General features: G+C 44.8%; 1 protein-coding gene across 1 annotated transcript; it reads left to right on the top strand.

The window, feature by feature from the left end:
• The first annotated feature begins 19,142 nt into the window (after window positions 1–19,142).
• Window positions 19,143–23,381, top strand: Dok2 (docking protein 2). The gene is made up of 5 exons (XM_027927174.3): window positions 19,143–19,294; window positions 20,275–20,556; window positions 20,787–20,874; window positions 21,675–21,859; window positions 22,305–23,381. The coding sequence occupies exons 1-5, from the start codon at window positions 19,223–19,225 to the stop codon at window positions 22,896–22,898; spliced, it is 1,221 nt and encodes a 406-aa protein (XP_027782975.1). The 5' UTR covers window positions 19,143–19,222; the 3' UTR covers window positions 22,899–23,381.
• Window positions 23,382–27,802: the final 4,421 nt, after the last annotated feature.

Below are 27,802 nucleotides of genomic sequence, written 5' to 3'. Positions count from 1 at the left end.
TCTTATTAAAACTTCCAGAAAAGAACAGAAGTTTAAAAAGAAAGACAAGGAAAAAAAAAAAAAAAAGCAAAGTCCAAGTATGAGGCTAGTATAATCTTCATACCAAAGCCTGAAAAAGGGGAAAAAACAACAAACAGTATGGCAATAACAATAACAAAAATTATACGATAACTGTCACTTATGAGTATTAGAAAAAAACTGAAATAAAGTACTTATAACCCTAAACCAACACAAAAAGCTTAATAAGCTGATTTTAAAATACAAATAGAATTTTAAAAAAGGGCCAAGAATAATAGGAGCCATTCTGAAGAAGAATTTGGGAGCACTTGCCATATGAGATACCAAAACTTATAAAAATTGTAGGCACAGGGACAGAGGAATAGACCAAGGGAACAAACCCTGAAAAAGGAAACACAGACATAACAATACAGATCAGTGGAGAAAGGTCAAGAGGTCTGTACAACAGTGTTGAGAAAATTCATATGAAAAGGAGCAAAATTAGGTCTCTACAAAAAAGTGTCAGCAGATCCAACTGAAAATATGATCAAGTGTTTTGCTTTTTCATATAAATAGCAATGCTCAGAATAGCTTTAATTAATTTAATCAAAGAATGCTAGATATTCCTAGTAAAAAGAGTTTGGTTTACTATAAGCTAGTTAGAATTAAAATGATCAGGTTCTATGTGTGTAATGTAATAAGGTACACACACACACACAAATATACCAAAACACAACTTTAACTTTTTGAGGATCTCAAGTTCAAGGGCAGCCTCAAATGAAGCCGCAAGTGGAAAATTTCATACCTGACCACAAGTGAGGGGTCACAGTCAAAACTCAGCCACACTAAAAAAAAATTTATAAAAATTATGTTCAGGGTATATGTAACAAGGCACAGTTGAAACAAATAACTCATATTTAGACTTGGGTCTCATCCCTAAGATCAAAATAAAAATAAAAAGCACTGGGTATATGGCTCAGCATTAAGTAAAACATAACTGGGTTCAACCCCCAGCACCAAAAACAAACAAACAAAAAAACCAAGAAACCCACTTCTTTGTCCTTTTCTTGCCTAAACTTTTCCAAGCATGTTTACTTGTACCTTCTTCTTTCATTGAGCTAACTGCATAACAAAATTACACTTTGATGGCTGGAAAAATTAAAATTCCTATATTAGTTCTAAGAAACAATAATGAATACTAAGTTACCTTCCAAACAAAGGGTAAGTAAATTCTTTTTACTGTATTATCACACTTTTTTTTTTTTTTTTGGTACAGGGGGATTGAACCTGGGGTGTTTTACCACTGAATCACATCTCCAACCCTTTTTACTTTTCATTTGAGACAGGGTCTCAAAAGTTGCTTAGGGCCTCACAGTTACTGAGGCTGGCTTTGAACTTGAGATCCTCTTGTCTCAGCCTCCCCAGTCACTGGGAATATAGGTATAGGTCACCTATACCTATATTCGCCTGGCTATTATCATACTCTTAAATTTCTTTCTAACTTAATATTTTGTAATTTTAATTCTACTTCATTAACCTGATAACAGCATTATTTTGATTAACATGGACATATAGTAATATTATTGTATTCATATTGAACCATTCTGCTGGGAGGTTGAGATAGGGGGATCTTGAGTTCAAAGCCAGTCTCAACAATGGTGAGGTGCTAAGCAACTCAGTAAGACCCTGTTTCTAAATAAAATACAAAAATAGAACTGGGGACGTGGCTCAGTGGTTGAGTGCCCCTGAATTCAATCCTCAGCACCAAAATAAATAAATTAATTTAAAAAAAAATGAACATTCCAAATATTAAGCTGTGGGTAAACAAAACAGATTTGGTAGAGAAATGCTAACTGGCTTAAAAATGCTTTCTTTCTTAATACACCCATATAAAAATACAATATTTAACATGAAACAAGCTACTGTTGTAAATAATCAGAATACTCAGTCTGTTTAGAAATATGGGTCAGGGCAATATTTCAATGTTAAACAAACTTGTACGTGTGACTGGAGAACTAATGATTTATAGGGCTTCAAAGTAGACAAATTTTTAAATTGCAGCACATCCTCTATTAAATAGCGGTAAAAAACAATAACATTGTAAAGTCAAGCAAAAAGAAGGAAATTTCAGTTGTTTTCTAAAACCTGATGATGTGGTGTGTACTTACAACCATGGCAGTAAAGTACTACAGTATACCACATGCCAATTTAATACTTTCTTACCCTAAAAACATATTTTTTATTCTCTAACAGAGGTCAATGTACATTATAATCTGTTCTCCTTGAATGCCATTTTGGATGTTATTTCTTTATACCTGTATGTCACAGATACAAATAACGAACAACCACACCTATCGTTCCTGAGACTAGCTGGCTGCTAGTATATTAAGACTCAGCATCTCCCCTGGCCTATTGACTTAGCATTCTAACCACTAATATAAACATTTAAAAGTTAGAAAGGATGAAAGAGGAGATAAAAGGTACAGACATAAAGGAAGAGGACAATGTTTTTACTGGCATAAAAATCCAAAAGAAAGCTTCTCAGCTTCCCTTATCTCTTTTCCCATGAGAAAACCCCCAACATCATATGTACTCTTTTAGAAAGCTCAACAAGAAAGCACAGTATTAAATTCAAACCAGAACATTAAAGGAAAAAATACAAAAACAATCATAAGTACTTAATCTTGGAATTTTGAACTGTTTTAGAGAAGCAAAAAAATTCATAATGCCATATTTATTCTCTGACCAAAAAAAAAAAAGTATTTAAGCAAATGTTTCTTAAGAGACTTTGGCATACATGCCCCCCACACTGCTGGTTTTCTCATTCTCTGAAATTCCAAATCATTTTTTCCCTTAACAGTTATGTAAAATATCAATATGGTTTTTAAGTTTGTACTACTGTACGAGCTATGAAAAATGCTTTCCAGGAATTCAAGTCAGCAAATAAGGAAGAGCAGACAAACTTCACTATAAAAGACGTAGAAGAACCTCTTAATTTTTTTCTGAGAGAATTTAACCTTTATTATTTATTTATTTATTTGTGTGTGTGTTTTTATGTGGTGCTGAGGATTGAACCCAGTGCCTCACCCATGCCAGACAAGCACTCTACCACTGAGGTATAACCCCAGCCCTTAGAAGAACATTTTAACAGAAGATTTTTAAAAAGAAGTCTTTGAGCATGCCTGTAATCCCAGGGATTCAGAAGGCTGAGGCAGGAGGATTGCAAGTTGGAGGCCAGTCTTGGCAACTTAGGGATACTCTTGTCTCAAATTAAAATATAAAAAGGGCTGGAAACGTAGTGCAGTGGCAAATCACCCCAGGTTCAACTCTCAGCACTGCAAGAAAAAAAAATTCTTTTCTGGGTACCCCTAAAACAGTAATTGATGGGGGATAAACAGATGATGCGTGATAGAGAAAAAGGAATCTGCTTTTCCAAAAGTTAAAAAATAGGACAGAGACACAAAATGGATCAAGAGCAGATAAAGTAGAATCACTCCTTTTTAAAAAATATTTATTTTTTATTTGTAGTTGGACACAATACCTTTATTTAATTTACTCATTTTTATGTGGTGCTGAGGATTGAACCCAGGGTTTTGTACATGCTAAGCGAGCGCTCTACCGCTGAGCCACAACCTCAGCCCCAAGTAGAATTACTCTTAGTTGCCTTAATAGAGAAACCTTTAAGAGATACTGGTGGTTCTACTAGCCAATTCAAATTTGTAAAAATATGACCTCCTCTTTTTTCCATTAAATGTATGTCAATAAATTAAATTCTTGCAATTTCATTGCTGATTGTCACAGCATTTTATGCTTGCCAATGGTAACTGAATCTAGAACAAACTTTCAGGGTTTTACATGAGTCTTCCAGTTGCCATAGTATATCAGAAATAAGATGGGTACATGTTGTAAGGAGGTGACGTTTTACATATTTATAACATCTCAAGGTCACTGAAATGGAACCTCACTATAAAAAAAAATGTGTGTTCTAACCCAAGTCGGTTTCAGAAAAACAATAGTTTATTGGCTATCTCCGCTTAAATGTATGTGAACACCTCAAACTCTGTATATTCAAGACTGATCTTACTCTTTCTCAATGTCTTCTTTATTCAGTCTCCATTTGGCTGCCCAGAAATGTGGGAGTCTGCCTTCTTACTTAACACATTCAGCTGTCAACCAGGTCCCAACTAGTGTAACCTCCTTAACATCAATATTCTGTTTTCCATCCTCACAGTTACTGCCTTACTTCTAACCTGATTACTGCTAGTACAGAATACTGCTTCATCTCCTATTTTGTCTGCGTCCAATCAATTTTCTCTACCACTGCCATAGTAATCATTCTGTCTTTCAATATAGGTTCTTGGTGTTCTGGTCCTTCCTATCATCACATTCTCATTTCTCATCTTACTCATCGTTAATTCCTATAGAGAAGCCATATTTACTTCCTTTTCCTAGAATGTCCTGTGAACATACAGCTTTGCTTATGGCACTCTCTCTGTCTGGTGTGGTCTAAATAATTTGGAGAATACCAAGTCTTTTTAGATCTGGCTTAATTATCTACCACTTTAAGACCTTCCTACTGGGCAGAGTGGCATGTGCCTATAATACCTGCCACTCATGAGGCTAAGGCAGGATGATCTCAAATTCAAGGCCATCCCGGGCAACTTATTGAGACGTTTCAAAATAAAAAATAAAAAGAGTCAGGGAAGTAGCTTTGTGATGTAGCACCCTTGGATTCCAACACCAATAATGCAAAAACAAAACAAACAAACAAAAAAACCCCCAACAAACAAAAGGAAAAAAGACCTTCCTGGCTCTCTGAGGGAGGACTGACACTTGTGGCTCATTATGTTCTATGCATACAGGTGTCACATTACTGATAATCACCTGGTAACCCTTACTGGCATATATATCTGGCTACTAAGGTCCTCAAGCATAGATGCTATACCTTATTCACATTTATATATGCACTGCCTAGCAATCTGGATGTAGTACATGATAAAAAAATACCAGACAAATGAAGGAACTTTACTTATGTACATACTTAATTATCATTCCTTCTATCTCACCAAATCACCAAGATAATAATACTATTGTAACAATGCCATTCTGTTACATACACATCATTTCCTTATACTTACACGCAGAACATCAATTAGAACACCCATATCTTTCAGTGTCAACTGGTGCATTTATATTTCTAATTTAGCAAAATATTTCTAGGAAGGATTAGGAAGATATTGACATTAAAAAGTGAATCACCCAAAACTTGCTAAACATCTCTATTTATGTCAACAAAATAATACTTAATATTTTTGCCAAAGGTGAATAGCTATTTAATAATGTCTTTATTAACCTCCATGTCACTATTTAGAATTAGTTATGCCTACCCCTAACAAGTAGAATCATAGAGATTTTTCAGCAAAGAAACACTTAAATGTAATCTTAATACAGTCATCTCATCTCTGACAAAGCGCCAAAAACAAAGTTTGGAGAAAAGATTGGCTTTTTAACACACAGTGCTGGGAAAACTGGATATCCACGTGTAGAAAAATAAAACTAGATCCCTATCTCTCATGCCGCACAAGTCAACCCAAAGTGGACCAAAGACCTAGAAGTTAGACCAGAAACTTTGCAACTGCCAGAAGAAAATACAGAGGCATCGCTGCAACACAGAAGTGAAGGCAATGATTTCCTAAAGTTTGGGAATGAGATGACAGCAAAATATAAAAAAAAGCTTCTGCATGATAAAGGAAACAAGAGTATCAAGAGAGAACTTATTGAATAGGAGAAAATCTTTGCCAGCTATTCTTCCAATAGGGGGTTAATATCCAGAATATACAAAAAAATTCAAAACCTTAACATGTAAAAAACAAAATAACCCAATCAATTAATGGGGAAATGAACTAAATACATTTTTCAAAAGAATAAATTTAAATGACAAACGTATATGTGAAAAAATGTTCAACATCTTTAGCAATTAGAAAAATGCAAATCAAAACTACATTGAGATTTCACCTGACTCACTTAGAATGGCAATCATCAAGAATACAAACAACAGCCAGACCCAGTGGTTCCAGAGACACAGGAGGCTGAGACAAGAGGATCACAAGTTTGAGCCTGAGGCAACTGAGACTGCCTCCAAACAAAAAGGACTGGGGATATAGCTTAGAGATAAAATGCTTCTGGGTTCAATCCCCAGTACTGCAACAACAACAAAACAATAAATGCTGATGAGAATGTGGGGAAAAAGGAATACTGCTTATACACTTTGGGGACTATTAATTAGTACAAACACTAAGGAAATGAGTAAATGGAGGTTCCTCAAAAGACTACGGATGGGACTGCCATAAGACTCAGCTATACCACTCCTTGGTATCTACCCTAAAGAATTAAAGTCATGGGGCTGGAGTTGTGGCTCAGAGGTAGTGTGCTCGCCTACCATTCATGAGGCACTAGGTTCTATCTTCAGCACCACATAAAAATAAAGATACTGTTATAACTAAAAAAAAAAAATAAAATAAATAAAGTCATTGTACTATAGTAATACGTGCAACACAATTCACAATACCCAAGTTATGGAACCAGTCTAGGTATTCACCAACAAATGAATAAAAAAGAAAATGTGATAAATATATACAATAGAATTTTATTCAGCCATAAAGAACAAAATCATGTCATATGCAGGAAAACAAATGAAACTGCAGAGCATCTTGTTGGGCAAAGTAAATCAGACTCAGAAAGTCAAGGATTACAAGTTCTCTCATATATGGAAACTAGAGAGAAAAATAAAAATACTGGCTTTGTGAAAACAGAAGGGAGACCAGTAGAATTAAGGAAGGGGATTTGGGGAGGAAGTGGAAAATGAAATTGATCAAATTATGTTATGTGCACGTACGACTATGCCACAATGAATCCTACTATTATGTAAAACCACATGTACCAATTAATTAAAAAAAGTGCTGTACAATAAATTCAATCTCAAAACCAGCCATCTTTACCACTTTAACTCAGAATATTTCTGGATTATTTCCAAAACTATAACTATTTATTACTATGAAAAACTTTAGGATATTTTAAAAGTAGAAACTGAAGGGAACCAAAATTTCTAGTATATCAGGACTTAGCATCTTGAATCAGTCATTTAATAGTTTAATATCTTCTATATTCTTCAACTTACTTACAAACTGATTACAAATACATCAGAATTTTAGAACGTTTATTTTTGCAAACTGCTTTGGGAAAGAATACATTAAACCCCTCCCCCCAGTCCTTAAAACACTATTTCCGGCTGGGCATGGTGCTAGACCCTTGTAATCTGTGACTCAGGAGGCTGAAGCAGGAGAAACACAAGTGTGAGGCCAGCCTGAACACTTCGTGAGACCATGTCTCAAAATAAAAAATAAAATGGGTTGGGGATGTAGCTCAGTGGTAGAGCACCCATTGGTTCAATCTGCAATACTGTAGAAACAAATAAACCCCCTAAACAAAAAACAATCAAGTACCTGCCCCCACTATTGCCTATCATGAAAAATATGATTTTTTTCTTTCTTCTTTTTTTTTTTTTTATGATTACACTGCTTCTCCTCAACTTTGGTCAAGAGAACAGAACATATCATAGGCTTATAGCACAAGCAGTAAGTAATCTTAAATCATTTAATATATCCATTTGCATTCATACACATATGGGAGGATGAAGATTGAGCTTATTTTTATTGGCAATATCAAAGCAATTCTATAATATATGTGCCACTTCTGCTTCTCTTTTGTTCACTAGCAAGTTCTTATTCTAGAGTACTACTGTCCAGCAGAAATTTCCATGAAAATGGAAATATTTTACATCTGCACTATGCCACCAGTCACATGTGCTATGTGAAATGTGGCAACACTGAATAAATTAATTAAAAAAAAATTTTTAGTTGTAGGTGGACACAATAACCTTTATTTTATTTTTTTAATATGGTGCTGAGGACTGATGGCAGTGCCTCATACAGGCTAGGTGAGTGTTTTACCACTGAGCCACAACCCCAGCCTAATTTTTAATTTAGGTAGTGATATGTGACTAGTGGTTACCATTTTGGACACTGTAGAAGAGATCCCAGAGTGCCACAGCCAATAAAACATATCAAATAATTTCTGAGTCTGATCTGGTTCTGCCAAACTAGACTTTAGTTAGAAACATACTCTGATTGGTGCCACCCTTGCTCTCAAAGTCAGGCAACAGATTTCAGAACTTTTCTCCTAAGAAAATGCACCAAGGCTCTGCAAACTTTTTATGGAAAGGGCAAATACTACCTCCAACTAAGGTTAAATTTCGTTAAATTTTACAATAACTACCACCACAATTACCATCTAAATCTTCCAATGGTTCTTCAATTTTCCAGGGATACCAGGTCTTTTAATTAATCTCTTTCAAGGAAAATTTCATTGTTATTATCTTCACAATGCCTATCTTGTACAGTGGCTGTGAGGATTAAATGAGATCATGTAAAGTGGCAAGCAGTTAAAAGTCCAATTAATGCTAGCGTGAAGTTTTCAATTCGCCTTCTCTCAAACACATCCTTTCCATTGTATGGTAGTAAGAGTGCGGGCACATGCACACATGTGTGAAGTGGTAAAGAGCCAAGTATGCAAACATTAGAAACACTTAGGACTAGTTTCTTAAATTCTTCCCCCTCCCTCAGGACTTTGATATGCCCCTTGGGAACTATAATCATGCCACTGAGAACTCCCTGCTAGTGAGTCACTGTAATTGTGAGTAAACTGTATTCCTTGAATGTACTGGAATGGAGGAAAGTGGTAATGGGTAGTAATAATCCTTCACTCAGGACTTGTTGACAAAATCATCATCTCATTACAAACTCACAACTCAATAACCCAGGCTTGTTATCATCTTCCCAATTCAAGTATTAAGGCCCTAAAAGTAGGATATCACATCTTGTACTTCCTTCTGTGAGTCCACACAGCAATAACTGGACATTGGTAGATGTTTTAAGGTCATTGGTACTGATTATCCTTAAGACTATAATTTAGTGTCTAAAAATTCAGTTTGTGTATAACTGTCCAGGAACACATATTATAATCATGAACCAGCCTTTCAAAGAGGTCATGAAAGAAACACTGGTAAACCAGCTTTCTGATGAAATGTGAACATTTTCATCTAAAAAGGAATATGTCTTTAAATTCTAGTTCTAAGTTTTGCAAATGATCTGAATTTGCTAACAAATTTTCTTCCAACCCTCCTCCAGAGAGTAGTAATATAGTTTCCATCATGTTCTCAAAAATAAATAAAAGAAATCCCCAAAAGCTGAATAACTACTGTTTATCCCACTGGCTTTGAAGTTAAAATTCTCAAGTTACTCAGCATGAGTTGTAAAAGCATAAAAAACCAAATGACAGAATAGTAGTTACCCTGAAGTATGCAGGGGGCAAGGTATGAGTAGTTGTTGAGAGGGCATCAGGTGGACTCTTAGGGCACTGACAATATTGATTTGATCTGGGAGCTAGTTATAAAAGAATGTTCACTTTGTAAAAATTCATTAAACAGAATACTTTTTTTTTTGTATCTGTCTCTAGGTGTACCGTATTTCAAAAAGAAGTTAAAAAATAACACAGATGAGTCACTTATACAGAGGAGACATCATTAGAAATCCTTAGAAATGATGCACTAGGAGAAGCCCATGTGGTGAAGAACTGAAGCCCAGACAACAGCCAGAAATGAACCCAGGCCCTCAGTCTAACCAAGCCTGCAAGTAACTGAGACCTGGAGCAGCACAGGCACTTGAAAGCAGAAGCTCCAATCCCAGTCAGACCTTGAAATTGACTGCAGCCTACAGCTAGACTGTAAATGAGACCCCAACCAGAACCATCTAGTTAAGCCACTCCCAGATTTCTGACCCTGAGTAAATCTGGGAGATAATGTTAGATGTTTTAAAAACAAAACAAACAAACAAAAAAAAGAATTTCAAAACACTATCTTCCTTACACATATTGAAGTGAAGAGTAGCCTCAGTAGTTGTACCTACAGAGAGACATTAGCTTACTGGTTTAAATTGGCAATTTTCCCTCCTTGAAGAGCTATGGTACAATATTGCTTTCAAAATTCAACCAAGAAGGAAGAAATACAGCTGGTGATATGAACATAAGTTTCGGCATCAAATGGAAGCTAATTTTTCTGTAAGACCCAGGACAGAAATCTTCTCAATGCTTCTTTCTATTACCTCCATCTAAATTGGAGATTATTTCACCACAGTAAAATATGTTGTGTTTTACTGAATAAGTATTTATTTGAATGGTACAGACGTATACATACATCCCTTAATTTTTCTGAGTGTTCTCACAAAAGGAAATAAAAAGTCAAAGAGTTATAAGTTACATAAATACTCTATAGATATATTAGCCCAGCATGATGGCAAGCACCTGTAATCCCAGACTTCAGGAGGCTATGGCAGGAGGACAACTTGAGCCTAGGAGTTTGAGATGGTCTGTCTGGACAACATAGCAAGACCCAGTCTCAAAAAATAAAATATGGACATATTATTTGTGGAAAAATCCACAAAAGAGATAGATGGAGTGGGGTTGGGTAGGGGGATGGAGCTATTCCTGTATCACTCCTGGACCTCCATTTGTGCTTCTGATGACTGTCCAAAGAGCATCAGAACCTGACACCTTAGCTTCTGGCTCCAGGGCCTTCCTTATCCTGCATCCCCTGCAGAGCAAAGGGCCTTGCACACAATTAAACATTCCCACACTGTTTTAGTTTGCTGAAAAAAGTTACAAAAGTTACTATTTTTTTTTCCCTTTCATTTAAAACTCTCAAAAGTTGTACAGGACTCCCTTCTCAAAATGGACTACCCATTGTGCCCATTATTTTCTTGCAGGTTTTTTAAATACAGAAATGACAACTGTCACTTTTGCTATAATATGGCTAAAAATTTTCACTATGTTAAATTTTAACCTATCACTTGTAATGATTTTTCATAGCTCCCTAGAGTTACATTGACAGTCAATATTTAATGACTGCACCTGAAGTTTAAAACAAATTATGACTACTTTGAAAACAATTTTTTGTTATTACATAGTTATAATGAAGAGCCCAGTAAATTAAGACTCTGTGTAAGGCTCAGTATAATAATATAATACATCCATCAAGACCCCAGAATTATTCATGCTATTATTTATATTGTATAATTAATATATTTACATATTAACATATTTAATATATATTCTTCCTGTCAAGGTTCTGAACATCAACTAATACCATTAATACATGATCCTTCTTCTTAATCTTTGTCATTTCCACTTTACTCAGTTGTCATCTCTGCAATAACCAGTAAGCAAAGGAAGACAGTGAATCCTCATTATTTTCACTATCTTTAAATATTTTTTAGAAAATGGAATGAGGGGTAACCAAAGATAATTACATCCGAATGAGTCTGATATTTCCCCCTAGGCAATGCTTGTAAACCACAGCCAATGAGGTAAGTAAATAAGTTCATTTAAGACCAAGGATAAGAAAACCAATCCATCAAAGAGCTGCTTCAGGGTACCATCCTAAAGACACTTGACTATGACAGCAACAGAGCTAAAAGACAAACTAAATATTATAATTTTTCCATTACTAAAGTTTTACAGCACTTAAAATCTTTCATAAAACACAACCTTAGAGGAGAGATATCTAAGACTTCAGACTGAGAGGACTTGACAATCATAAAATGCTTAGCATGGAGTTAAAAAAAAAATGGCTCACCCTGGTGGTTCAGAAAAGTACTAGATATATAATGACTCAACTATTTAGTTCTACATGTGGAGCTTTCAAATAATCTTCATCTTAATATTAATAAACTGTAATAAACTTCTTTATTAAATTTCATGCTCAAACAGCATTTTGAGGAAAGTATTCCCTCTTCAATGCACTGCAGACTGGTTTTTATTTACTAAATTCACTGAAAGGAGAGTGTATCTTTTCTCATGGAAAGGTTTCCTGTTACAATAAAACACCACTTTAAAGTCTGTGAGTGCCCAATACTAACTTGGTGGTCTAACAAAGAAAAGCCACATACCCCATTCTCTCCAGAAAGAAAAAAATCACAAACTTATCCCATTGGCATAGACACCACTTACCACTCAATTGAATCCTTAAAAGTTCTTAAAAGTAAATGAAGAATAAAAACAAATCACTGACAGCATGCTTCCCTGTTTTGAAAAGCTAATTCTTACTTTGGTAGATTTATTTTTGGGTGGATTAGAGAAAAACAACTCCTTACTAAAAACTACAAACCCTCCTTTGAGCAAAAAAATGCTATGAAAATTGCTTTGATACATCTTGACTTTCTAACAATTAGGAATGACAACTGTTTTGCTCCAGAAATGTGGGAGAGTTCACACGAAGGGATCCTTCTTTATAGTAAACAAGACAGATGTATATCTATAAAAGTATCCGCTTCTTCCTCTGCAGGCCAAAGCATCCTTTAAAAAGGCTATCTATTCAAATCATGCTCTGGAATGAGTTCATGGGCACTATTTTTTTACCCCCTAGTATATAAAAGACCACTGGACCCAAAGTGCTCTTTACTGTAAGCAAATTTCGCATCAGTCCTGTTCATCGAGTCTGTTCCTTTAAGTGCCAGAAGTAATTTCTGCCTACTTACTTGTTTAAAATGCAAGGATTTTTTTTTTTTTTTAAATCACATAAACTGCTTCATGCTTAGCAGTAGCTGCAATAAAACTCAAGGTACCATACTACTATTATTATTACCATTTTGTACAAATTTTATTGCTATTTTCGCTGGTGCTGGCCATGATGCTGGCTTCAAAACACAAATCTTGTGGTCTTCATTTGTGGTTGTTTCTTGATATAATCCTGACCTGATAACTTGTCCCTCTCATTCCAAAGATCTGCTCTACATCCTCGCCTGCAAAATGAGTCTTTTATTTAGTCTCTTCTCTTCCAAAGAAACGAAGTCATGCCACTGACGCTTTTGTAGATATACCAGGAATAAGATCATTCTTTTTATTTGAGGAATGATACCATAGAGTATGCAAAATAAAGGCGACATTGCTCTGTAATTTTTACTTCCTGCAACTCAAAACCTGTGGGATTGGTTCCTTAGAAAATCCGAAGGTTCCCAATGGATTTGCATCAATAACTGTCATAAAAATATCAGATCTAAGGCACAGAGAGGAAAAACTTTACCTAGTTTGCCAGAAATACCCTGCGCTCCTCCAGCTACTACTGGGTTTTGTGTGGGCTGTCCTTTTTTCGGGCCTGTGTTGTGTCTTTGAGGAAAAGTGGCCTGGCCCAGAAGCACGCGTGGGGCCGCTCCGGGGCCGGATCAAGACCCTCGCGAACACCATCTGCACCCAACCCTGCAGCTCTCGTTTCAGACACACCCCCCTCCACCCCGCGTTTCACAGGAGGTGTGGGCGCTCAACTCCTTCACTGTGGACAGGGGGACGCGAGGGGAGGCGGGCCGAGGCCTGAGCTCCCATTTTGGAAGACCGGGAGAGCTCGGCCCTCTGGGACGTGCGATCCGGAGTGAGGGAGAGGAGGGCGCATCCGGGGAGGGGGCAGGAGGCCGGATGGGGGTCTATCGCATTCGAGGCCGTGAGGAGGAAGGCGGCGGGAAAGACTCAGCGGAGCGAGGGTCACCGGAGTGAGGATCCTTTTTTGTTATCGCGGCGTGACGGGGCAGCCCCCCTCGGGACATCCAGCAAGGGGTCGCCCTGCCCTCCCTGCTGGGGGACCCTGAGGACTCCGCGGAGGCCTCTGGCCGGCTGGGAGGCAGCCGCCGCCCGGCGCCGGGGCTGTGCGCGCCGGGCACCGATCCTGCCCCTCCAGCGCCTAGCGCGAGGCGTGGGACCGGGTGGGAGGGGATGGAGGAGGCCCCCGGCCCGGGAGGCGGGAAAGGCCCCGAAGCTGCGGGACGGGCGGCGGCTCGGCAGCCCCGAGTGGCGGCAGCGCGGCCTGGCGAGCCCCGAGCCGGCTCGAGCCCCGGGGGCCGCGTGCGCCCCCCACTCCACTCCCCGCTCTCCGCGGCTGCCCCCTCCCCCCGCGGCTCCTCTCACCTGCACATGATCCGCCATTTTGCTCCATTCATGCTCCTCTCCGGCCCCCCCTCCCCCCCAGCGCGCACCTCGGCCGGGGCCGCTGCCGCCGCCGCCGCCGTCGCCGCTGCGCCTGCGCGCTGGGGGCTCGTCGCGCTACGCTCGCGGCGTAGCGCCGCTCGGCTGCGCAGGCCCCGGCGGGTCGGCCGTGGTTGGAGAATGCGCAGCGCGGCTGGGACGGCGTAAAGGCGCGGGCAACGTCAGCGGCCCCGAGACGCTGGGTGGGAGGAAGGAGCCGGCCCGGGGAGCGCGAGGGAGGGGAGCTGGGGGAACAAAGCTTTGTTTACATGGGTTTTAAAGGGGCCGCGTTCGTCACGGCGGGCGGGCGCTGGCGTAGGAGGTGGCGCAGCCTTTTACTTCTGTGCGCTGTGAGGGCTCCCGGATGGGGGCCGGGGTCGTCCCCACTTGGAACCCCTGCCCCCTGGGTATTCCCCTCTGCCCACGTGTCTTTCCCCTTGACTTGCCCCTGGGACGACACCGCCACCACCACCACCACTGCCAACAGCAACAGCAACCCCGCAGCGCACCTACTGTAACCCCCCCGGGGGGCTTCGGTGGTGCGCGGGGCCGACGCATCCCCACATACCTGCACTGTTCATTATTCTCCAATACACTGTTTTCAGCAGTTGGATTTATGTTTGTAGTTTTCTGTTCGGGGCCATTGCCCTCTGATCAGATTTTACCAGCGACCTAGTAGTGATTTCCTTGTTTTCATTTCTGTCGTTTTTGCCTGCATAAGCAGTCATGGAAATAGCTTCCAAATAGTGGTGATGATCAAAACACACAGAAGGCACTGTCTTAATCTCCTGAAACCGATTGCTATCTTAACCAGTACTCTAGGCTACCTCCTCAAAGGGGTCAGATGCTGGGAGGGGTGCTGCTGGTGGTCATTAGGACCCCTGGGCTCAGGCTGGTAGGACAACTAATTCCAATTACTGCTTTTCCCATTATGAGTTACCTGTGTTAGATAATGCAAGTTCTTCTTTAACACTGGATTCTACTCTAGTTTCTATTCAATGCCCCTACATTAGATCTCCCCTCGCCCCCACATTCCATCTTAAGTAGATTTCCAGAGCGTTGGTTATTTGAAGTCTGTGTATTTACTGGGTGCTACCATGTATAATCCAAATGACGGTGGTAGTAAATTACACACCTTTTATGTTCGTATATAGTGGTATGGTGCCCTTGATTCTCCTAGTGTGTCTTCCTGATTCACAAAGGTAGGACGTGTAAAAACTACATTACCCAGACTCCTTTGTAGCAAAGGTTCTGTATGCAAGATTGGCTCAGTAAATGAGACTCAGAAAAGATTTAGGAGGCATAAGTGAGGCAGAGCTTTAGACTCATTTCTGGGGAGCCCAATGCGCCTAACATCTCTTGGTTTCTGTACTTGTGTATTCCAGCCCCCCCCCCCCCCTTAAGCACTATGAGTGTAAAGAAGCAGTGATGGCCTTGAGTTACACTAAGGTGGTATATTCTTGAATTCTTATTTCAGTGATCATCTTTGGATTCCCTCCTTGACTGATTGGGGAGAGGTTACAGCTGGCTCAGATTTGTGTCTTTCCCCTAATGCTCCCCACCCATACAGTTATTTTTCTCTTTCTCTTCCCTTTATCAAGATGGTACCACCATCCATCAGCCAATTGCTCAAAATAAGCACCCAGGAATTATCTTAGTTTCTTTCTCATTAGTACCCTATATCCAAATACATCTGCAATTCTTGCTGAGTCTTTACCTAATTTATGCCCCAGTCTGGCCACTTCTCTATCTCTACTGCTAATACCCTGGTCCTAGCCACCATTTCTCTTAGCTCAGATATTAGATTTATAACTAGATTTTGTACTTTCTGTCTTCCTCCTTTATAATTCATTTTTTATACAGCTGCAGAATTAAAATTATAACAGATAATTTACACCATTACTTACAGTCCCTCAGTGGCTTCCCATTGAATTTAGAATCCAAATCCTTGCTGTGGCTCAAGAAGCCACATGATATGAATTCACCTCTTCAGTGTCTGTGCTTGCTCATAATACTCTGATCATTCTGGCCTTCTTACAGTTGCAATTCTGTTCTATTATAGTCCTTTACTCAGAAAATTTCAAGAACTGGGTGCTTTTAGTACACCATTTCCCCCTTATCTACAGGGGATACATTTCAAGATCCCCAATGGGTGCCTGAAACTGCAGATAGTACCAAACCCTATGAATGCTATATCTTTCCTATATACATCTATTCTAAAGTCATTTACAAAGTAGGCACATTAAGTGATTACCAACAATAGGTGATATAGAGCAATATAAGTTACTTAAGTTACTTAATAAGTTACTTAATAAGTAACTTAATACTTAAGTTACTTAATTGTTTGTTTTTGGAAGTTTCTATTTAATATTTTTGGACTGTGATTTTTGAAATTATAGATAAGGAAGGACCTCTGTGATAGGACAAATAACGTACTTAATGGAGAAAGGATAGTCTAGGAATGAAACTTGGAGACTGGTATTGTCCTCCTCCTCCCCTCAGCCAGGATCCACTGGGCATGGGGGAGGCAGGGATGAGATCTTTCAGAATCTCTGCTCACTTATTTCTTTGTCCAGTCCTTCGTCCTTTCCAGGCCCGTGTCATCTCTCTTGCTTACTTTATACCTGTGCTCCTGTTGTATGCCCAGAGCTGCCTCTTACGTAGTTGCTCCCACCTGTAACATCATTTGAGGTTACTAACCCCCAAGCTTGTACAAATAGTCAGATATAGTTTCTCCTGTTCCTTCCTCTGTTGCCCCCAAAGGAAAGTTTACAAACTTCTTTGTGTTAAATATTTGGTTGCTAATCTCTGTAGGATAGTAACAAAAAGTTGCAAAGTTCTTGGAGCTCTTGTCTCTCTTCACTGCAGCTGAGAAAAACCATTGTGAAGGAAAGGGTCTCAGTGGCCTATAATTGAGGGGTGCCTCTACTATAGACCCTCCCTTTCCAGTGAAAGCAGAAGCCAGGTGCCACCCCAAACACACCTGTGTCTCAATATGGACCCCTGGGATCCTTTGATCTGTGATACTTTTTCTTCCCTTCAGTGGTGCCTGGGGTACTAAACGTTGTCTAATTCTTTTCACCTCTTCAGTTCCTGGGAGGGGAGGTGTCAGCCCCTGTTCACAGGTTGCCCCCAGAGGCTAGGCAGAAGCTACTGGGGTAAGTGCGTAGGTGAAGTTGAACTTGACAGACGACAGGTGTGTTGCTCTTAGTACAGTCCTGTTACTTTCTTCAGAGTGAGGCTGGAGAAGGAGGATTTCTCCAGCTTCCACGGGCCTGGGATGGGATGGGGGTGTCTGGATTACCTGGGGCTGAGGCCTTCAGGTTTAAACAGTTTCCAAGGAATCTGATTAACTTGGGCGCCCCCCTGTGGTTCTGAGTGGAATGTGTCCCAGTTACCTCTGGGGAAGGAGAGCAGTGTGGTGGGAGGAACATCCTCTGCAGCCTTGCTGCCTTATGGCCTGGCCCACCCACCAGGAGAGTCAACATCTCGGAACTGACTTCAGACTTGCCTTATCACCCTTTGCACTTTTAGCAAGATTTGCACACTAAAGTCTGAAGGGCATTCTCTGGCAGTCCCTAAAATATGACCCTAAATCCTCTTACCCCACTAACTTCAAGGCAGGGCTGACTCTCCTTAGGGATTCTAGAGACACAATAGGCCACATCCTAAATGTGTACTCCTAGCCACTTCCAAGTGTATGCTTTATCCAGGACAACATTAATGGTTCTCCTTTGGGCTTTAGATCAACCTTTCAAACCCTGGGCTGAGGGCAGGGAGATGGAGTGGCCCAGCCCCCAGAGCCAGCCCATGCACCTCTGTAAGCTGTTTTGATCCCCTGGCATGTACAACAGAAGGCCTGAGTTATGCACCGCTCTCCTCACTAGGGCACCTGAACCCTTGTGGTAGAGGAAATGGATGCAGTTATATAAGCACCTTTATGGGATTGACCCCACGAGCATTTGTCTAATTCACAGTTTTCCCCAACAGTTTTGCACTGTGCCTCCATCCAGATTGCTTCTTCAAGCCATCTGGTTCTAAGGTGAATTTCTTGTGGAGCCATGCATCTTTCCCCAAAGCCATGTATCTTCTTTCATGGAGTCTGGATTCCACTTTGGGGCCTGGTAAAACAGGGCATTAGAGATGTGTAGCCCTGGGCTTGACTTCCTCCCCCAACCCCCAGCCCCAGCCTTAGCTGAGTTCATGCCTGCCCTGCCTTTGTCAAGGGACACTGGCTGGCTGGTTAAAGAGTGTACTTGGAAGCTTTGGAAAGTATGAAGCTACTGGAATTTAAGTTTCAGATGAAACCCAAGTATCTTTCTAATGCTCTCTAGGGCTAGCAAGAAGGTGAAATCTAGTGGTTGAGATGTATCTGGGGAATAAGTCCCTTCTCCAGAGGGGAAGTTGATGTTTCTAGTATCTTCACAGGGGGATGTGTGGTGTTGTTGGCAGCAGGGAATGCTCCCATGTAGAGGAACAGGTGCATCTGTGTGTTTATAAAAGTGTTGTCCGGCTAGGGTGCAGTTTGGGGCAGTCAAGTCTTTGTGTGGAATGCACTGTGTGATTCAGCTATTACTGAGTCGAGAGCCCTTGGGTTCTGGTTTGGTGGCCTTGAAGGAGTCCCTCAGACCTTTCCAAGTCTGTTTCCTCCCTTTTCGATTAGGAAGTTGTGATGGTTGATTCCTCAGGTCTCTTCCTGCTCAGTCATGCTCAGCACCCAGCCTGAGCCCGGGGTTTTCTGCTCCTGTTTTTACTGTGATTTTCTTTCTGGGTCTCTATTCCTGCCCGTCAGCCACTCCCCATGCTAGTTTCCTTACCTGACTTGTTGCTCACGGAGGAGCTGAAATTTAGCTTTTTGGAAATTGTGTGTTACTCACTGGAAATGCAGGAAGCTTGAGCATGAAACTCTCTCATCAGAAGAAAAAAAAAAAAAAAAAAAGAAGAAAACCACATACGGAGCAAGAAACCGCAGGGCCTATCAGCTTGTCGTCATCGCGCAGACTAGAATAGTGCAGAAAGCTCTAGGCAGAGAGGAAATGAACTTGAGAGAAGGGGGAACACAGGCCAAGAAGAGCGAGGAGCGAGGGCGGGAGCCCGGGCGGCGATGGTCAGGATGGAAGAGGTGGCGGTAAAGCAGGGCTTCCTGCACCTCCAGCAGCAGCAGACTTTTGGCAAGGTGGGCACCAGGCTGGGCCAGGGCGAGGCAGAGTAGGAGCTGCTAGAAATTCCTGGGGTGGGGGGAGTTCAGTGTCTCCAAACTCCTGTGGAACCTCGCTGTCCACCAGGACAGATGACAGCTCCGCCCCAGGAGGGTTCCTTTCTCACCTGACTTGTCTTCCAAACCAGGCCTCAAATCAGTCCCCAAACTGTGCTCTTTGCTGAGGGTTATAGGGTTGGGGGTGGGGAGGAAGGAGGGTGATGACTTAATCTCTCTCGTTCTGTTGACTTCTTGTGGGGACCACTTGTGGGGGACAATTGAGGATGACAGTGGAGCTTCCTTCCCCCTTTTTGACCCAGGTGGGGTGTGTGTGGCTAGCATTAAGCTTGGGCTGGGACCTCTGGGACCTGGGGCTCCAGTTTGTTCAATGTCCTCCTTCTCCTTGGCCTCCTGAATGAGGAAGTCCTCTTTCCTCACTGACCCCCCACCCAGGCACTTCTCTCTCTCATGGCTGGTCACCCTGTCAAGTGGTGAGGCAGAAAGGTTCAGGAGGGAGGAGGGATGTTCCTGAGCCAGGCCCTTCCTCAGGACTTCCCACAGGATGAGGACGCTGTGGTCTGGGCCCTCACTGCCCGCCCTCCTACTCTGTCCAGACTCGGGCTCTTCTTCCTTCCATCAGCCCCTGCAGGGTTGGCCTGCCACCTGCCTTCCTGCAGTCTGCAGCCATGGGGCTCATTCCCATGCTCCTGGATGCCCTCGGCCATCCCTGCTCACCACCTTGCAGGCCTAAAAGTCTTGGTTGCTGGAGGCTGATCTGCAGCGTTCTATCCTGTGGGCCCTTTTGCCTTCTGTGCTTCCTCTGATCTCTTGGGAATGTTCCCTCTCCCTGTCTCCGCATTGCTGCTGCAGTCCCTCTCCTGTGGTTCCTCTTCCCCCTTTGATCACCGCCTCTCCTTCTCCAACTCCTTTGGTTCCCCGCCTCCCACACCTGGGTTCAGAAGTGGCGCCGGTTTGGAGCTGTGCTGTACGGAGAGTCAGGCTGCGCTCTGGCACGGCTAGAGCTCCAGGAGGGCCCAGAGAAGCCTCGTCGGGGAGAGGCCAGCCGGAGGGTCATCCGCCTCAGTGACTGCCTGCGGGTGGCTGAGGCAGGCGGGGAGGCCAGCAGCCCTCGGGACACCAGTGCCTTCATTCTGGAGACCAAGGAGCGTCTGTACCTGCTGGCAGCCCCTACCGCTGAGCGTGGTGACTGGATGCAGGCCATCTGTCTCTTGGCCTTCCCCGTGAGTCATCTGGGGGTGCAGAAAGGGCTACAAGCATAGGGGAGCATTAGATACTTCCTGTGGGAAGGTGGTAGAAGCGCCAAGGTCAGAATGCTGGGGCACTTCCTGAAGGGTGGATCCCAATCCAGAGGGTGGACAGGGCTAGCAGGCTGGGCATGCCCTGAAAGAAAGCCTGGGCCAAAGAGGGCCTTGGGATGGTGTTGGTTGTAAGACCTGAAACTTCTCCCCAGGGGCGGAGGAAGGAGCCCTCAGGGCTGGAGGGGAAGAGTGGCAGGCCCTGCATGGAGGAGAATGAACTGTATGGCAGCTCGACCTCAGGTGAGGGGTGGGCTGCAGGGTGGGCTCCCGGGGCGTGGTTGGGAGGAGGTGTAGCCGATGGCGGCCAACTCTTCCTGCCTGTGGTTGCCCTGCACCCAGCTGGCCCCCTTATCATGCTGACTTCCGGTGTGGCCTGAGGTGGGGGGAGCCCGGGGCGGCTCACCACAGCTTGCCTGGCCCCTGATGGTGGGAAAGGGCAAGCTGGAGGCCCAGGTCAGGATACTTGCTGGGACCTTAGCAATTGTCTGAAAAAAAGAATGGCTTTGTCTCAGGCTTGGCTGTGCAAGGCGTCCTGGGACCGGGAGCTCCTTGGTGACCAGGCAGTCCTGCTCTGCTCACTGTCTCTGTGCCCAGGGTCTGGGGTGGAGTGAGCTGGTGGACACTGAGGGAGCTGGTGGGCTGCCTTCCATCTAAGCTCTGCCTGTGGGAAGCACATGGAAGGGTGTGTTCCTGCTTCACCAGCAGCTGTGCCAGCACAGATTTGGGGGGCTGCTGGTTCAGGGTGAGAGATGGTGGAGAAGCCCAGGCTGTGGCTCTGGCAACAGTGGCAGGAAGGATGTGGGCCCAAGGTTGGGTGAGGTCTGGGGGCATGAGGCCTTCTGTGGTAGGGAGTGGAGGGACCTGGTATTTGTATGGGGGGGGGTCCCCTGGCACACAGCAGCCAGCTTTCAAGATCGGGGCTGGGATCACAAGCACGTGGATGATAGTTTTTAGAGACCTCCGGCACATCCCCTTAGACCCGGGCAGCGTGGGCTGCCAGCTGTTTCCCTTAGCTGCCTTCTTTCTCCTCCCTTCTTCAGGGGTCTCCCTCAAGGAATTTGCTGTTACCGTGAGACCCACCGAAGCCAGTGAGCGGTGCCGGCTCCGAGGACCTTACACGCTCCGGTTGGGGGTGAGTGCCCTGGAGCTGTGGAGTGGCCCTGATCCAGGCACCCAGCTGTACGACTGGCCCTACAGGTTCCTGCGACGCTTTGGGCGGGACAAGGTGAGTGAGGGACTGCACTGGGGCAGGTGGAGACGATGAGCCAGGAAAGAAGGAAGGTGATCAGAGGCGCATTAGTGCAAGGGAATGTGTAGAAGGGAAGGGGAAGGCAGGCAGCAAGGTCCACAGGAGAGAATCAGCAGAGGTGGCTGGGGAGGGAAGCCATGGGGAGGGACCAGGCGAGGGGAGAGAGGGGGCGGCAGGTGAGGGAGTGGAGTGGCTCCTGGGTCTCCAGGAGGACTGCAGCCCAGTTGCGTGCTCAGTGGAGGCAGAGGGTGGGAGAGAGGATGGGGGGCGTTTTGCTTATGAGGAAGAAACTGAGGGAAGAGGAGCGAGGAGCTCAGGGAGAGGGCTCTGGCCGTTCCTGGCGGATGGAAGCTGGGGGCACAGCGTCTTATTGGGGTCGGGGGAGTCCAGGAAAGCAACAGTGCCTTTTTCCTGGCTGCAGACGACCTTTTCCTTTGAGGCGGGCCGGCGCTGTGTCTCTGGAGAGGGCAACTTTGAGTTTGAAACACGGCAAGGCAACGAGATCTTCTTGGCCCTGGAAGAGGCCATTGCTGCCCAGAAGGATGCTGCCCCTCCTGGGCCCCCACCCCCACCAGCCACAGTGTCCACAGTGCCCACTGTGCTGCCCCGGCCGGAGAGCCCCTACTCCCGGCCCCACGACTCACTGCCACCACCTTCACCCAGCACGCTGGTGCCGGCCGCGCGCTCTGAGGGGGAATATGCTCTGCCCTTTGATGCAGTAGCCCGCAACCTGGGGAAGAGCTTCAGGGCCATGCTGGCAGGCCCTCCCCTGCTCCTGGCTGACCCTCTGTACGAGGAGCCCTCAGCCCCTCCACCTGACCACATATATGATGAGCCTGAGGGCATGGCCTCCCTGTCTCTGTATGATAGTCCGCAGGAGCCCCAGGGTGAGGGGTGGAGAAGGAAGGCCACCGTGGAAAGGGGCCCCAGCATCCTGCAGCAGGACTTGTCTGTCTCTGGCTGGCCACAGGAAACTGAGTATGACAATGTTGTGCTGAAGAAAAGCCCAAAGTGATGTGGATGCCAAGATGGGGCCACCTCGAAGTACATGGAGGGTTGTGGTTGGAGACTGTGGAGGAGGAAGCCTGTCTCCCCTTCCAGCTTGGCCACTGCGTGGAGCATCTCTGTGGGCTCCGTCTGCAGACCCAGGCCTGGCCTGCCCTGTTTGGCTTGAGGGATTCTCCCTCCTAGGGCGCACTGAGTCACCAGCCCTGAGCAGGCAGAGTGCCCTGGAGAGACCCACCCTCCTCCCACTCCTTTCCACTTCCTCTTTTCTTTCTTTGACCCTAAAGGGAACCTGGGGGCATTTAGGGCAGAGGAGAAAAGGATATCCACAGTCTCCTGGACTCCCCTCACCCCATGGTTCCTTGGTTTGTGCTGGCCTCCTGCTTGCTGAGGTCCCTCCCTGGGACAGCCTTAGCTCCAGGCATCCAGGAGGATGGCTGCAGCTTTCTGCAGGTTTCAGATTTCTCCGTGGCATTAAAATGTTTTTGAACTACTTCTGTTATGACCTGAGTGCTGTGGGGGTGGGTTGAATACTCCAACTGACCACCACTGGACACCTTTTTGTCCAGCTGCAAGGACCTCCCTAGGCCAAGACTGGGCCCCAACCATCTGTACAATCAGAGGCCCGTGGAGTCAGGGTGTCCTCAGGAAGACCTTTGTCTTAGTCCGTTTTCTGTTGCTGTGAATGAACACCACAGACTGGGTTATTTATAAACAATAGAGGTTTATTGGGTTTAAGGGTCTAGAGACCAGGGAGTCCAGGAACATGGTGCTGGCATCTGCTTGGTATCTGCCATGGACCATCCTGCATCTTAACATGGCAGAGACATCACATGGCAAGACAGAGCCAGCATGCCAGAGAGAGCTCAACAAAGCCACTCCCTGGACACCCCACTAATCTGTGTATGGCTGACTCCAGTCTATGAGGGCTCTGCCGCATGACCCATCACCTCCCAAAGATCTCACCTCCAGACACCATTAATATAAGAATTTGGGGATTAAATTTCCAGTACATGAAATTTGAACCACACCAGTGTTCCCACACGTCTGCTCTTTGCCAGGATAGGGTCACTACAGGAAAAATGGTGGGAGATGCATTGCGGGGGGGGGGGGGGTTGATAAAAAGCCAAACTGTAAGAAAGGAAAGGATTGGAATTTATTGAGCCTCTCACACAGTAGAAATGGGGCTCAATGGCTGCGTGGTGCTGGGCAGTTCCTTCCCTCCCCTGGGGCTTGCCCTCTTGGCAACAAGAGGGACTTGCTCACGTGGGAGCTGAGAGTCCTTCCAGTTCTAATTCTCCCTTGGGGCCTGAGTCCTCCTTGCACTCTGTTTTACCACAGGGTCTCTGTCCTTGTGGTCTCATCAAAACCTGCTTTCATGAGAAGGGATATTTATATCTTTCTGATATCAGTGCTGTGAGTCAATTATGGTCACTGTGTGTGTCACTGTGGACTGCCCTGACCTCAAGCTGTGCATAGCCCAGAAGGGCAGAGAAATGGGCAGAAATGTCTGTCCTGAGAGGGAACATGAGTGCCACAAGAGGTGAAACACAGCCCTGGGCTTCAGAGGAGATTACTATTTGTTGGGGGACCAAGAAAGGCTTCATTCTTATCAAAGGTGTTTAAAGTGAACCCTTCAGGTGGGAAGGAGTTTGGTGGAGTTTAAGTGGGGTATGGGGAGAGCATTCTGGATGCAAATAAGAACACGGTTGAGACTGCACAGGGAGGTAAGAAGTTCTGTACTTAAGAGGGAGGATACAGCGATGTGCACAACATCCCTGACTTGCCTTGGTTCGACTTAGGATTTTTGATTTCATGATGGTGTGAAACCAATATCATTCTGTAGAAACCCTGCTTTGAATTTGGATCTTTTCCCCAGCTAGCCATATGTGGTATGATCACCTCTCTCAAGATTGGGCAGCAGCAGCGAGCCCCAGCTCTTAACTCCACCTAGTAGTTAAAGTATATTATTATTTTTCCCCCATATTTTTTATTGATGCAGTATAATTATACATATGGATTTTGTTGTTACATATTTGTATGCACACACGATGCAATATAACAATATAATTTGGCCAGTATGAGTCCTCAGCACTTCCTCCCTCCCTTCTCACCTCCCACCTTCTTGTCCCTTTCCTCTACTGAGCTCCTTTTGATTTTCAGAGATCTACCCCCACCTTTCTTTTCCTTTTTCCTCTCCAGCTTCTGCATACAAGAAATATATATGACCCCTTAAGTTAGTTTAGGTATATTAAATTCATTTTTGACTTATGACAGTTTCAACTTACGATAGTTTCAACATATGATACATGGGCTTATCAGAATGGAACCCAATAACCCCAGCATAGGTGGAGGAATGCCTGTGGGTGGGAAGGCAGATTCTGATCAGGTTGCAGAGAGTTTTTTTTTTTTTTTTTTTTTTTTTACCTAATTAGAGAGGAAGGAAGAATGAATTAAGGCTTTTGAGCAGAGAGTCCCACTGGAGCTTTAGGTCAATACCCTCGACAACCCCTTGGAAGGTGAACTTGGGGTTGGAGGGGGCAGGTTATGGGCTGAACAGAAGAGGGAAACTCAGAAAAGACTGATTTAAAAAGTGTCACAGAGATACCTCCTGTAGCTGTTGTCCTGTTGGATGTGGACCACAGGGAAGGCAGATTTTAAGGGAGACTCAGGCCTTGAGAACAAGGCTCCCAAGGAGCCGAGTTAAGATGACTGGCCTGGAGAGAGGCTCTGGAACTGAGGAGGGAAGTGAATGACAGGCACATGAGTTGACATCAGCCCCTCAGGAGCATTGCCACACATGGAGACAAAACTTCCTGAAGGAATTTGAGAGAGGGATGGGCAGGCTGGAAATAGTGGGTGGGGACCTTCCTGCTCATTTTGCCTGTGACCAAGGTCTGCATTCAATCCCAGCCTTAGGATTCCTGGAGGCAGGAAGGCCCAATGCTCCTGAGGACCCTAGTCTCTGCCCTCTGTGGGTAGGGCTGGCAGTTAGGGGTCTCGAGCAATGGAAGGCATCTTTCTAATTTCCTCTGTGGCCATCCCAGCCAGGCCCAGCAGGGGGCAGTGTTAGCCTGTGGAAAAGGCCACAGGGGGCTTAGCTGTGCTGGGCTTGGTTGGGGTCTAGGACCTGAGGGAAGGATGCTGCTACCAGAAAGGTTTGGAAGCAGCTGGAGGAATCTGCCTTTCGGAGCTTGTCCCCGCAGACTCACAGTCTTCAGGAGTGTGGACCAGGAGGTGGGGGTCCTAAGCTGAATACTGCTCTTGGCCCTTCTCACTTTTGAGATCCAGAGCCTTCTGGGTCCTTCCACCCTGAGGCTGGCATGGCCTGACAAGGGGAAGTGGCAGAAGGCTCAGAAAGGTGGGGCAAGGCTGACAGGGCAGGGAAGTGGAGCCTAGGGGGAAGTTGGGGGGATACCGAAAGTCTTTGAGACAGTTATTGAGGAAACACTGAGCAGACCCTCAGGGCCCCTCTTGGAAAACATGATCCAGTGGATGGGCCACCTGCAGAGAACTGCTGGTGCCACTTCAGCCAGCTTCAACCTTGCCATCGTCACCCACGGCCTGCCCATCATTCCTGCAGTCAAAAAGTGCCATGGAGCACCCGCCGTGGTCCAGCTCACTGGGAGCTGGGGTGTGGGTAGCTCCACAGGCCTGCCTGCTCTGTGGACACACACTGCAGGGCCCACAGCACAGATGACCACTGAACATGTCCACAAAGGGGTCCTTAGATGCATGAGGCTTGTTGCTCCTTCAAGGGAAGAGCAACAAGGGGCCAGCAAGGGACAATTCATGGGTAAGGAAACCAACCAGCCTTGAAGGCACCAGGCAAAGGAACATCAGGTGGGAGTTCTGCCCAGAAAGTGTCTCTTGGCTCCAGGATCTGCTGCCTGGCAGCTGTTGATACCACAAGAGACTAAGCTGTAACCAGGACACTTATAAACTGGTTTTATTTGCTAATTACACTCACGTGTTGCTTAACAATGGGGACATATTCTGAGAAACTGATCACTAAGCATTTTATCATGTGAATGTCATACCTAGATGGAATGGCCTACCACATTTCTTAGCTGTATGGCATATATATGCATAAAGATCAATATGGCATAGCCTATTGCTCCTGGATAACCAACCTGTACAGCATGTTACTATACTGAATACTGTAGGGAGTTGTAACACAACAGTATTTGTGTATCTCAATGTATATAAACACAGAAAAGGAACAGTAAGAGGACCAGGCGATGGGTATTTTTCAACTCTGCTGTATCTTATGGGGTTTGTGTGCAGCCTGTTGTTGCAGAGACCTGGTTGTGCATTGTATGACTCTATGATGCAGAGGTGGTGTCAGGGTAGGAATAGCATCGTGACAGGCCCCCAGCCCAGAGATGTGTACACAGATTCATAGACTATTGGTGTGCGCACACAGCATACTTTATCATTCTTCTTGTTTCTTTGCTTCTCTACCTCTCTTGCCTCCCTTTGTATTTTTTCAGAGTGTGTGTGCTGTATGTGTGTGTGTGTGTGTGTGTGGCCTGTGGTGGTCATTAGCCTGCTCCCATGCTTGCGGTGGGGGTGGCCAGCCCCCTGGTGAGCTCCCACCATGGCCCTCAGCATATATGAAGGCCCAGATTGCTTGGGCCTCTCTGTTCACACAGGCTCCTCCCTGATGGCTCTACTCAAGCTGTTGCTGCCACTACCTTTCAGCTGTGATGCTAACCAGCCTCCTGCCTCCTGCCTCCTGGGTGCTGATTCAATTAGCCAAGGTGCCCACCTCCTGCAAGCGCCATTTATAAAATCAACCAGGCCAGCTGGAGACCTCAGACAGGGCGGGGCTGGGAAGCAAAAGGAGGGGTCAGTAGCTGGGAGGAGGAGGTAGAGGAATGAGGGGACCTGGTAGGGGGTGTCTGATCCGAT

This window comes from Marmota flaviventris, chromosome 3, assembly GCF_047511675.1.
Source record: "Marmota flaviventris isolate mMarFla1 chromosome 3, mMarFla1.hap1, whole genome shotgun sequence".
NCBI lineage: Eukaryota > Metazoa > Chordata > Mammalia > Rodentia > Sciuridae > Marmota > Marmota flaviventris.
This window is presented reverse-complemented; position numbering and strand designations above follow the sequence as displayed.